The sequence below is a fragment of the Giraffa tippelskirchi genome, chromosome 13 (assembly GCF_054371585.1).
Source record: "Giraffa tippelskirchi isolate mGirTip1 chromosome 13, T2T-mGirTip1v1.2.pri, whole genome shotgun sequence".
In the NCBI taxonomy this organism is placed as follows: domain Eukaryota; kingdom Metazoa; phylum Chordata; class Mammalia; order Artiodactyla; family Giraffidae; genus Giraffa; species Giraffa tippelskirchi.
The window spans coordinates 8,071,368-8,082,468 of NC_137287.1; the positions used below are offsets into that span (position 1 = coordinate 8,071,368).

General features: G+C 53.2%; 1 protein-coding gene across 9 annotated transcripts; it reads right to left on the reverse strand.

The window, feature by feature from the left end:
• Positions 1-2,001: 2,001 nt before the first annotated feature.
• Positions 2,002-9,843, reverse strand: RHBDD2 (rhomboid domain containing 2). 9 transcript variants are annotated; one of them, XM_081557835.1, is made up of 6 exons: positions 9,632-9,843; positions 7,857-7,981; positions 7,594-7,752; positions 7,110-7,517; positions 5,885-6,035; positions 2,002-2,967 (listed from the first exon to the last, which is right to left on the reverse strand). In XM_081557835.1, the coding sequence occupies exons 4-6, from the start codon at positions 7,270-7,272 to the stop codon at positions 2,610-2,612; spliced, it is 672 nt and encodes a 223-aa protein (XP_081413961.1). In that variant the 5' UTR covers positions 7,273-7,517; positions 7,594-7,752; positions 7,857-7,981; positions 9,632-9,843; the 3' UTR covers positions 2,002-2,609. The 9 variants fall into 9 exon arrangements, with proteins under 9 accessions (XP_081413961.1, XP_081413966.1, XP_081413963.1 ...); XM_081557840.1 differs by having other exon boundaries at positions 7,590-7,752; XM_081557837.1 differs by having other exon boundaries at positions 7,594-7,756.
• Positions 9,844-11,101: the final 1,258 nt, after the last annotated feature.

Sequence of the window (11,101 nt, forward strand, 5' to 3'; positions counted from 1 at the left end):
AAGGGGGCTCCTCCGAGGACCGATGCACACCCTCTTCCTCCTGTAGTCCCAGCACCAGCCCCAGGGAGATTTCAGAGGCGGCCAAGGGGCTGCTTCTCTGCTGCCCCCTGCTGATGAAGGGGAGGGACTGGAGGACGTCTGGAAGCTTCTCTGGCTATCAGTGGGTCCGTCCTGGCCTGGGGAGAGGAGAGCGGTTTCTATCATGCGGGGGAACAATGGCCTTCCCCTTGCCTGGTGGTCTGTATTCTTCATTCGCCTAACAATAGCCGGAGGACCTGGTTAGGGCTTTCCCCTTTCCCTCCCTCCAGAGCCACCCCGTTCCTGTGGAAGGATATGTGGTCAGCATCCGACTGACTCCCAGATCTCCAGGCTGGCCTGGGGGCCTCTTCTGACACCTGAACAGCATCACTGAATTACAATTTTTCAATTGTCTACTCCTCCCCCCTACTCCCAGATTGAGCTCCCCAAGAGTAGGGCGTTCCAGCTCATTTACTTGGTCAACAGATCTTCATTGTGTGTTAGCCCCGTGTTGGGGGTTTTCCGCCCTCACGGAGCTCACCTCTGTCTTGTCTCTAGGCCCAGCCTGAGGCTTGGCACACACGTAGGGAAGCGGGTGCATGTGGATGATTCGACAGGCAAGTCGGAGAGGGCTTTGGGATCCCCTCTACAAGTGCCCCCGCTCTGGTCCAGGCTGTCCGCTGTGGCCCGAGCGAAGCCCAGGGACACAAACAGAGGAAGAACCAATTTCAGAGCGGCGGTTGCTGCAGAGGCCCGGGGCTGGGCTGCTGTCGGCTGCTCTGCCAGACCCACCCCGCCTCCCTGGAAGCTGGTTAAGGAAACCAGTGGCAGAGGAGACAGTGGGACAGAATGACCTCAGACGACACTCACAGCCCTGCTACTCAGTCGTGTGAGGGTCCTTGAGCCTGGCCATCCACGAGGCAGGCCCCCGGCCTTCACAGTTCTGGCCGATCCAAGTGGGAAGGCCAGATACGAAGGAGGTGATGGTAGTATGCTGAAAGCAAGGTGGCCTCCTCACCTGCTTCTGGGCTCAGGCCTGGGAGTGGAGTCTGGAGTGGAAGGGCGATGACTAAGGGACACACAGAAGCCTGCCCTCACCGAGTGGCCCTACGGGAAAGGTGCCGGCGTGGTTAGACATGCCAGGCTCTTGCGACTGCAGGCAAGTCTCAGCCGCAGTCTGGACTCCTTGGCTGGTGAATCCTGTTCACAGTCCTGCTCGGGAGCCACCCTCTAGGCTTCGTCCACCCTCCCCCGCCAGTGCAGGCCATTCACCGCCCTGGCCACTGCTGCAGATCTGTGGGTGTGTCTTATCCATCTCTAATTCCCAGGGCCTCTCCAAAAAGCCAGCCCAAGGTGACCATCCAGCTCCAGGAATACATGGACGCCACGTGTTATGGTGTTTGTGATGACGCCTGCCTAAGTGTCTTTCCTCAACGTGAGCCTACTTGGAGGAATCCAGCCGATAGCTGATCAGAAGCTGTGAGCTCCCCCGGGCCTGGTCGGGTGCCCGTTGGCTCAGTCCCCTTCCTGTTCTGTCTTGCCCTGCCTCAGGGGGTGGGGGTAGGGGCTGATCTCTGCAAACTACATTTCCTGGGCTCACTTGCCAACAGCTTCATGGTTAATTTAGTCCACGGGAGCTCCTGCTGGTAGATCAGGAGACAGGCAGAGAGGCCAGGGCTCTCCTCCCCACCTCTTGCTTCTGACAGCGTCGCTGCCAGTGCCCATGTCTCTCCTCTGTGTAAGGTCCTGCCAGGCAGCCCTTCTGATAGTGACCCAGCCTGGAGCACGGGGACCACCACAGTGGCTCCCTGCCCATCTCAGGGTTGCCAAACCTTCCTGTTTGCCCTCTCAGCTCTCCAGGGAGCCTCCTATCTCCCACCCCATTTCAGATCCCCGCTGGGGAGTCATCTGCCCGACTGGACCTGGATGCGGTTCTTTGCTGCCCTCTGTATTCCCCGATCATAAAGACACAGCACACCAGGGGCAGGTTGGAGGCAGTTTCTTTATACAAACATAACCAACGCAACGGACCCGTCAGCATACTGCTGGGGCTCACGCAGGCCCGTCTCACCACCCCTGGGGCAGGAGTCTGGATGGTGGGGGCATCACTGCAAGGGAGGAACACTGCACAGGCCTGGGGACTGGCAAGCACACCAGCAGGGAGCTCTCAAAGGGCACGCACGGACACACGGACATGGGATAACCAAGAGCACTATGTACAAGGACAGGAAGGATCAGAGAGCTGGGATGAGCCACTGACAACCGATCCCCCCTTCTCCAAGGTTTCTTTGTGTGGGGGGGAAGTGGGTGGGAGGGGCCTGGGCCTGAAGCCAAGCGCCCCAGCTGTGCCACAAGAGCCACGTGTCCTGACCGGGCGCCCTGCTTTCTGCATCTGGGAAGAGGGGACCACTGTACTTCACAAAGCTGTCATGAGGATAAAGGAGACTGAACAGGGACACATACCAAAATACTCAACACTGAGCGTGGCACATAGAGGTGTTCAATAAATAACTTCATGTCAAGAAAATCTCAGCTCAGAGAGGCCCTTTCTGAGAAGGCCAAGAGGGGAGATCGTGTCCCTGGAAACTTTCTCAGGGCATCAGGACCCTTGAGCACTCCTTGGAGCCCGTAGCTGCTGGAGTGGCCAGGGCCCCAGAATACACGGTGCCAGGGCAGTTGAGGGGGGCAGGGGGCTGGACTCCCAGGGAGGCACCTGCAGAAGCTGGGTAGACACCAGAGGAGTTGGGAGTTGTGCCAAAATGATTTTGCACGTAGCACAGGCCGGAGGCAGGCTGGTACGGAGGCAGGCTGGGCATGTGCCCAGGAGTGCACGATGGCCAGGAGGCCAGTTTCTGGCCACTGGCGTGCTGCATCTGGGCGGCAGGGTGGTTCGGGGTCAGGTGAGGGTGGCTGCTCTGTGTGGGGTAGGAGCCAGGCACAGGGTTCAGCCTGGAAAGGAACAAGAGAGAAGACGGGTGCTGAGCTAGTCATGCCAGGGAACACAGCACCCCCAACTGTCGATCCACAGGAGAAAGGCTTGGGCTCGCTGCACTGCCTTCCATTACAACACGCTGTGGGTGGACGTTTCCTGTAACCAGCTGTAAAAGTGCCACATGGAGAGAAAAAGTCATCTCAACTGAACAGAAAACGGATGCCCAGAGCAGGCAGGGACCACTCACGGCCCCACAGTAAAGCCAGCAGGATGAGGGCCGATCGAGCCCATGCCTGAGACCCCTTGAGGAGTAAGGGCAGTTTGCAAATCGGATGGAGCTGGGGATAGGATCACGGTAGTTAGTGTCTTCCGTGGCTGGCAGAGCAATTCAACCAAAGAGAATGGGTCCACTTCTGTGGGAGGTCGGAGGGTAGGGCTCTAATGGGGTAACACAGGGCTCAGGCCCAGGCCTTGTCTGCTGGCAGATGGTCTACCCGTGATGGCACGAAAGGCTTATAGCTCAAAGTTCCGCAGGCAGGAACTGACATGACAGATGCGGGGAGCTGTCTGTGCCGAGGTCAAAGACCCCACCACAGACACAGGTGGCTGGGACCACGAAGGGGGACACGTTCTAAGGGCATTAGCCTATGAACTTTTGTGGAGTTTTCTCAATAAGAAGAACGAATGTCAACACCACTGACACCTGTGTTAGGTAACGATTAAACCTCGATACATTTCAGTCCAAACCTAAGCTTATAAATCAACTCAAGTACAGACACAGCACACTTAGCAGCACTTTGGTAATTTTAAAAATGCAGAGGCTCTGGTGTATAAGAAGCTTGATAAGAGCCTCCAAGGGAGATAAATCTGTCCAGGCAGCCAGGACTGATGCCAAAACTAACACGTGCGTCAACGCTGCCCGTGTCCTGTTGTTGGGTCATCAGAAACGTCATGTTCTGTTCTGGGTGCCTGCAACAGGCCAGGATGACAAGGATGGGACACTATGCCATGTGCATCACCATATCCCCAGCCAGGTCTGCACATTATGGTGAAGCAGGATCACTGGGAACCACAGGTGTCACAGTTACAGACAGGTGACTGTGATCCAGCGCGCAAGACCGTCCTCACTGGGGGCTGCCTTGTAGAGCGAGGCCCCAGCCGCCAGGGGTCAATGTCGTCAGCTGTCTTAGAGGGGCTTCCTTCACGGAGCGCGGCTGAGGAGTTTGCAAATGAAGACCCCTAAGTTCTCTCTGAACTGAACTTAGAACTGAAGTTCTCCCTAGATTGTGTGAGAACAGCAATTAAGAACCAAAAAGCTACACAATACAGCTAATTCTAAGTGTAAACACCTCCCACCCATTGTTGTTGCTGTTTAGTCGCTCAGTCGTGTCTGACTCTTCGTGACCCCATGGACTGTAGCACACCAGGCCTCCCTGTCCTTCACCACCTCCTGGAGCTTGCTCAAACTCATGTCCATTGAGTCGGGAACGCCATCCAACCATCTTATCATCTGTCGTCTCCTTTTCCTCCTGCCCTCGATCTTTCCCAGCATCAGGGTCCTTCCAAAAAGCTAAAACACAGCTAATTCTAAACATCAACACCTCCCACCCACCGAGACTCCAGGAATTACTTGCCTGAAATAAAATCTGTGAGTGTGCATTTCTATTTTTCCCAGTACCTGTCCCTGCCTTTAAGAAATGGTCAGAGCTAGGACTTCCCTGGCGAGGTCCAGTTGTTAGGACCTGGCACTCTCACTGAGGGGGCCCCGAAGTTTGATCCTTGGTAGGGGGGTTAAGATCCCACAAGCCACACAGCGTGGCCAAAAAATAAAAAGAGAAAAGAAAATGGTCAGAGGGCTCTAAGACACTGAAGGCTGAGAGTCTGCCTCCCAAAAAAAACTACAAGGAACAGCTTCTGGTTCAACCAAGATCCTGCCTCCAGGCCAGCATAGGGGACAAGATGGACTCCACAGCTGGCTCAAGGCAGAAACGGGCCACTGACCGAGCACCTTGACTTTGCGGTGAACCCTTTCTCTGGGAGGGAAACCTCCTCCATCGTGAACTCTCGGCATTGACAAAAACCAGTGAAAGCCACCAGAGGCTGGCAGCATGTGTGCAGGAGGGACAGGAAGTGAGCAGGACCCGGAAGCAGGAGCCCCTGGCTCTAGACTGGGCGCTTCTGACTCTGTGTTACCTGCAGAAAGATGCTCGTCCCCTTTGGGCCTCCTCTCTGACAGGAGGGAGTGAGGCTACGTGAGCACTCCATTGAGAGTTAACACACCTGGACTGGAAAACAGTAAATAAACTTTGCCTTCTCCTGCCAGGTGGCCAAGAACACCCTACCTCTCAGGTTCGGGCCATGCCACCTCCTAAGCCTCCCTGTCAGTTGGGTGGATCGTGTTTCTTGCCAGGGTCACCTGCCAGAGCCCAATTCAAACCACACAGAGCGCTTGTCAGTGCTGAGAGCTGGTGATGCCACTGATAGGGCCACAGGTCCCTTGGGATTATGTGCAAGGGTTTTGAATGCCTCCCATCGAATGCCCTTCCTGCTTGGTCCACTTTCGATGCAGCTGGGCAGAATCCAGGATGCTCAGGAGAAATCTGTGCACAGGTTTTGCTGAGTGGGGCTAAGCGACCCACACCCTCTTCCCTATTCCCCAGGACACTGAAAACCAGTTGCAACCTCCACAGCAGGGGTCCCCAACCTCGGATCTGATGATCTGAGGTGGATCTGAGAGTAGAAATACAAGTGCACAAACAATGTAATCAACCTGAAACAACCACCCCACCTCCCTGGCCCCCTGCCCCAATCCCACTCCTGGTTCGTGGAAAAACTGTCCTCCATGAAACTGGTGCCAAAGAGGCTGGGGACTGCTCTTTTATAGGCCCTGGAGCAGCTTCAGGAATAAAGCAAGCATGGCGTTCTGTAACTTACTTCCGGCTTTGGGCTGCCCTCCTTTCGGCTGAAGAGCCGGAGATGTACTTGAACATCGAAATCCTCCTCATTAGGCTGAAGGGGAACTTCTGGTCGAGCTTCATCGCGACTTGCTCTGGGACGTCAAAGGAGAAGCAGTAGGTGAAGCCATCTGGGGTCGGCACGTTAAGGAGAAGTGGAGAGAGCTCAAGGGAGGGGGGCTGCGCGCTGCTCCTAGGACAGAGGAGCCCATGAAGACTCCACAGGGGGGGAATGGGCTTATTCCACCATCATCTCTGGACTGCAGTTTCAAGCTCAGGGGAAACCGAGAGTTGAGTTTCTAGCCTCTGTACCTTGGAGGGAACACAGTGCAGCAATAGGAGAGGCAGACAGGTGCTGACATCTCCCCTTCCCCTGGACACACCCATTCTCTCTCCTGGGTGCCTCGAGCCCCTGTCATCACCGTCAGAAGCCTGCACACACCTCTGTCTCTCCGGGTGGGATGAGGCAGGTGGCTAGTCTAATACCCTCTGGGAGGTCTGACATCTTGTCCTTTGTCCCAGATAGAAGGAACCCTGCCTCAATGTGACTAAGTGAGCTGCCCGTGGGCCTCTGTGGCAGCCCGTCCCCCACACCATCACCAGCTCCCAGAGATGTGAGGGCACCCCGGTCATCCGACCTGCGTCAGCCTGTCACTGCCGAGACGGCCAAAAAGAGTCGGTCTAATTGCCAGAATATTTATGCAAGGAATGTAAGGCTTATTCTAAGTTTTTACCCACCCATATGGTCAAAGCCTACCTTAGAAAAAAATTTTCTTTTCTTCTGAGAAAAAGGCTAAGCCAAACAAAAACAACGAAACCTGTTTCCTGGGAATACCTTTTTTTCCCCTGGGAATACCTTTCATGGAACGTCTCTAACTCATGGGTATTTCAGGATCCTCCAACAAAAAAAATTAGCCAAATGGGTTTATACCTTGGAAAAAACAAAATCAGAGTATTTCCTTAACTGGCAGTGCTGAGCCATTGTACAGAGAGCTAGGGGGATCTCTTCCAGAAGAGAAAACTCTGATGTAAAGAAGGGAAGTGACCTGCCTGAGGCCACATGGCTTTCAAATCTGAAGCTAGCACACAGAATACCTACACGTGAGCTCTATCTGCCTGAACCCCCCACCCTACCCCCAGGACCTACAGCGTGGTTCACCCTTTGGCGTGTCGTTGTTACTACAACAGCCCTCTAGGAAGGATACATGCTAGCCCTATTCCCAGGCCACAAACGTTACTGAGGAAAGAGGTCTGGGGAATGAGCCAGGAGGCACAGAGCAGGAGCCACGGCACCAGCAGTGAGGGCACCACCATGCCAAACACCAGGGCCCGCCTCATCCGAGAGCGGACGCAGTTGACTCCCAGCATGGCGAAAGCCACGGGGGTGAAACCGCGGGCATCCTCCACCTCCCCGAGCTTTGACAGCGATGACACAGCTTCAAACGACAGGAAGATGATGGCGCAGATGACGGTGAAGACCACGGTGAAGAAGCAGTGGCGGACGGTGCCCACGGTTCTCTCAAAATTGCCAGCAAAGCGCCAGATGACGATGGCACCGCAGAGCAAGGACACGGGATTCTCATAGACAAAGATGTAGGTCACCAGCCTGTAAACTGCAGAGAGAACGTAGTTAGAGACCCGAGGGTGGCTTGCTCCAAGAAGGGAAAAGCCAGGTTACAACCCACTTACGAAAACGGGGAGTAGCTGGCTCTCGTTGCCAGGGAAAATCAGCACGGAGCCAGTGGGATAAGCAGAGGGAAGCAACAGCGAAGGACCCAGGACTCAAAGTAGAGGCGGGGATGTCTAATCTTTGCTCTTTCCCAGACCTGGAGCAAGTCTTATCTGTGACTGGCTTCCACGTGGGGGAAAAAAAAATAACACTTTTTAGCATGGGATGGTCTTTTATAATTTGTAATGTGCTTTATAATCCTCTTTGAGGCTTTAATACTGACCTATCTCACCGGGCAGTTTGAGGGTTAATTAATTGTAACAGCTTCAGATGGATTGAGTGGGTGTCACTTAACACTCTTTGTGCCCGTCTCCTCGGCTGTAATCCTGACCTCTCCTTCCATAGTGGCTGTTCAGAGGAAGAAAAAAGGGACCATGAATTATTGTGCACCTGTAAAGATGAGAAAACTATCACTAAGAATGTAGATATAGAACTCAGAAGTCTTTCTTGCAAGTGCTTATCCAGTCTTAGAGGTAGAACGATGTTTGATATGCAAAAAGACAGCAAAGAATCTTTTATTTTTCTAAAAGCAGTACCTTGCTTCTGAATTTTTACATCCCTGAAGGCCAAAACACTAAACTGAAGGGGGGGGGTGATCAGTGAAGTGGCAGTAACATTGGATTTGGAAGTCTAAAGGAATCTTGGCTCGGTCACGTCCAGACTGGCTGAGTTCAGTCCAGACACAGGGCCCTGTCGGCTTTAGTGTTCTTATTGTAAAGTAAAATGGATACACTCGAGGCCCTTAAAGGTCTCTTACGTGTCTAATACTCACATTGTCCATGAATCCCACACTCAAGAGAAGCCGCAAAGTAAAGGAGAAAAAAAAAAGGGAGCTCAGTTCAGGCTGGCATTTTGCATCTGTCTCTGAAGACAGACGTGCTGTGTGTATCCAGGGTGAGGGTGAGGGGGACCACTTTTAGATATGAGCAGGGAGGCAGGCTAAGAACCATATACCTCAGTCAGGCCATCTCTGTAAGGCTTCGTTATCTGAAGAGTACCGTCATGACTTGTTGAGTACTTCCTGAAATCCCAAGGGTACATGTGAAGATTCTAGAAGCAATTCTACATAATCTGGGGATCAGAAAGCCCAAGGCTCCAGTTCCAAAACGTCACACGATGCAAAGAACAATCTGGGTTCCTGTGTCAACTGTATGATTCAATAGCTCTGTGAGTCTTCACATTAAGCCTCAGTTTCATCTAAAGAATGGGCAACAATAAAGCCCAAGGGCATTAAAGCCTACAGTAATAATACCTCATGGGATCACCGTGAGAATTAAAAGAGATTAACGCATGTGAAAGTGCTTTGCAAAACAACAAAAGTCATACAAATCTCCCATTTTCCTCTCCAGAAAAGAATGGGGAAGAAGCAGAGACTAGGAACCTTTTATGAGCAGATATTTATACTTAATTGGCCTGCAAAATCTCTCCAGCTCCCCAAGAAAACAAACACCTCTCCCAAAGGTACAAGACTTACAGCTCCCGCTATAAGCTAGGAATCGGAGTCAGGATTAAGATAAAAACGAAGATGCAGAAGAAATTCTAAACCCCAGGAGGCCAGGATGCTTACAGAGGTGGCCACAGATACAGCTCAAGTGTCTTGAGAAGGCGGGGGGGGGGGGGGGGGGATTTTTTTTTCCAGTAGGGGGTTGGGCCCTAAAGCAGACGTAGGTGTGAATGTGACAAGGGAGAGAAAAATCCTCCTCGGCGAGCAAGTAGGGGTGAATGAAACCTAATTGCTACGAATGGATATGGGAGCCTTGACCAGTAACGATGGCGACAGGGACGGGAACAAATCTGGGTAGGGAGGGGTTACAGGGATGACCAAGATGGGGCTCTGCACAAAGACGTGGAATATCGGGCTGGTCCTCCAGGTGGGGAGAATGATGCGGACGGAGATGGGGTGGCGTGGATGCTGGGAGGCCGGAGCCCACGGCCTTGCCGACCCTGAGGTCGGAGGAAAAAGGACTGGCACCCGGGACCCGGCCCCGCCCTGCTCACCTTGCCAGTTGCGCAGGGCCTCGGACCGCAGCGAAAGACCCGAGGGCGCCAGGGGCTGCTGCAGCAGGAACAGACGGGGCCCGGATACCAGCAGCGAGAGCAGCGCGGTGAAGAAGGTGGCGGATGGCACCTCGGGCCACAAGGACCAGCTGCGGTACCCGGGCTCCGAGACCGCCATGGCCGCCAAGGCTCCCGCTCACCTACGCAGCTCTGACTGGTCCTCGGCTCCTTCCGCCTCCCTGCGGCTGTCACCCCTGGCAACAGCGGTGGGGTGGCCGGAAGCCCCGCCTCCCAGAGGCCCCGCCCCGTGCGGAGTTACCCAATCCGGTAACTCGCGCTGGCACGCCTCCCACGCGCGTAGGCCGTAGGGAGTCCAGCCACTAATCCCTGGCTGCAGCATCCTCTGACCTGCTAGGAGTCGCGTGTGGGAGCCGCTTGGGGGGCACGGGCGGGGCGGCTCGAATTTTGGATTTCATCATCTCAGCTCTAGCTACCTAATGAGTATTGTGCCTTGCAGTTTACAGAGCCTTCGATCTTTCTCTCTCTCTCACACACACACAGCCTCCCTTATCTGTGTTTACCCTCATTAATATCAGTGAAGACACTGGGGTCTGGGTAATGCAATTAGATGGCAAAGACAATTAGAACTCAGGTTCCCCCCGTTGCTATGGCCTGGAATTGTCTACTGGCAAAGGCAGGTTTGGGTGCCTGGGTTAAAGAAACAGGGTGGGAGAGGAAGGAGGAATTCCAGGGAAGGCCCTGAAATGTTGTTCAGTTGCTAAATCCTATCCGATTCTGACTGTTTGCGACCCCATGGGTTGCAGCACGCCAAGCTTCCTTGTCCTTTACTATCTCCCGGAGTTTGCTCAAATTCATATCCACTGAGTCAGTGACGCTATCTAACCATCTTATCCTCTGCCGCCCTCTTCTCCTTTTGCTTTCCATCTTTCCCAGCATCAGGATCTTTCTCAATGACCTGAAGTGTTAGGCATGTAATGTAACAATAATAATAACCAAGATTTGTTTCAGCCCTTAAAGTCTGAAAAGCACCTTCACCAGAGAAGAAAAACACCTTCACCTTCACCATTTGTTTAGACAACTGGAATATTGTTTCCTCAATTACAGATGCTCCAGACTAGGACTAAGATCTGAATCCCTGTTTGCTAAGTGCTGACTTTCTTCTCTTTTCACTATTTCCCTCTAATATCCTGCGTACTGCTACATGTATATAAATTTGACTACTGAGAAATGAACAAATGCTTAATTTTCTATGCTGGACTTTCAGATCTGTTCCCAGACCTAGTCTGCCCCCCTGTCAGTGGTTCTGGCAATGTCTGTGTCCCCATGAACCTCAGGAAGGGAACCTGAGATTCTTTTTGTCGTTTGTGTTTAGTACTCAAAAATAACTGTGTAATTTTATGGATATAAATATACAGCCATGGAACATATTTCAGCAAATGCTGTGTCAGT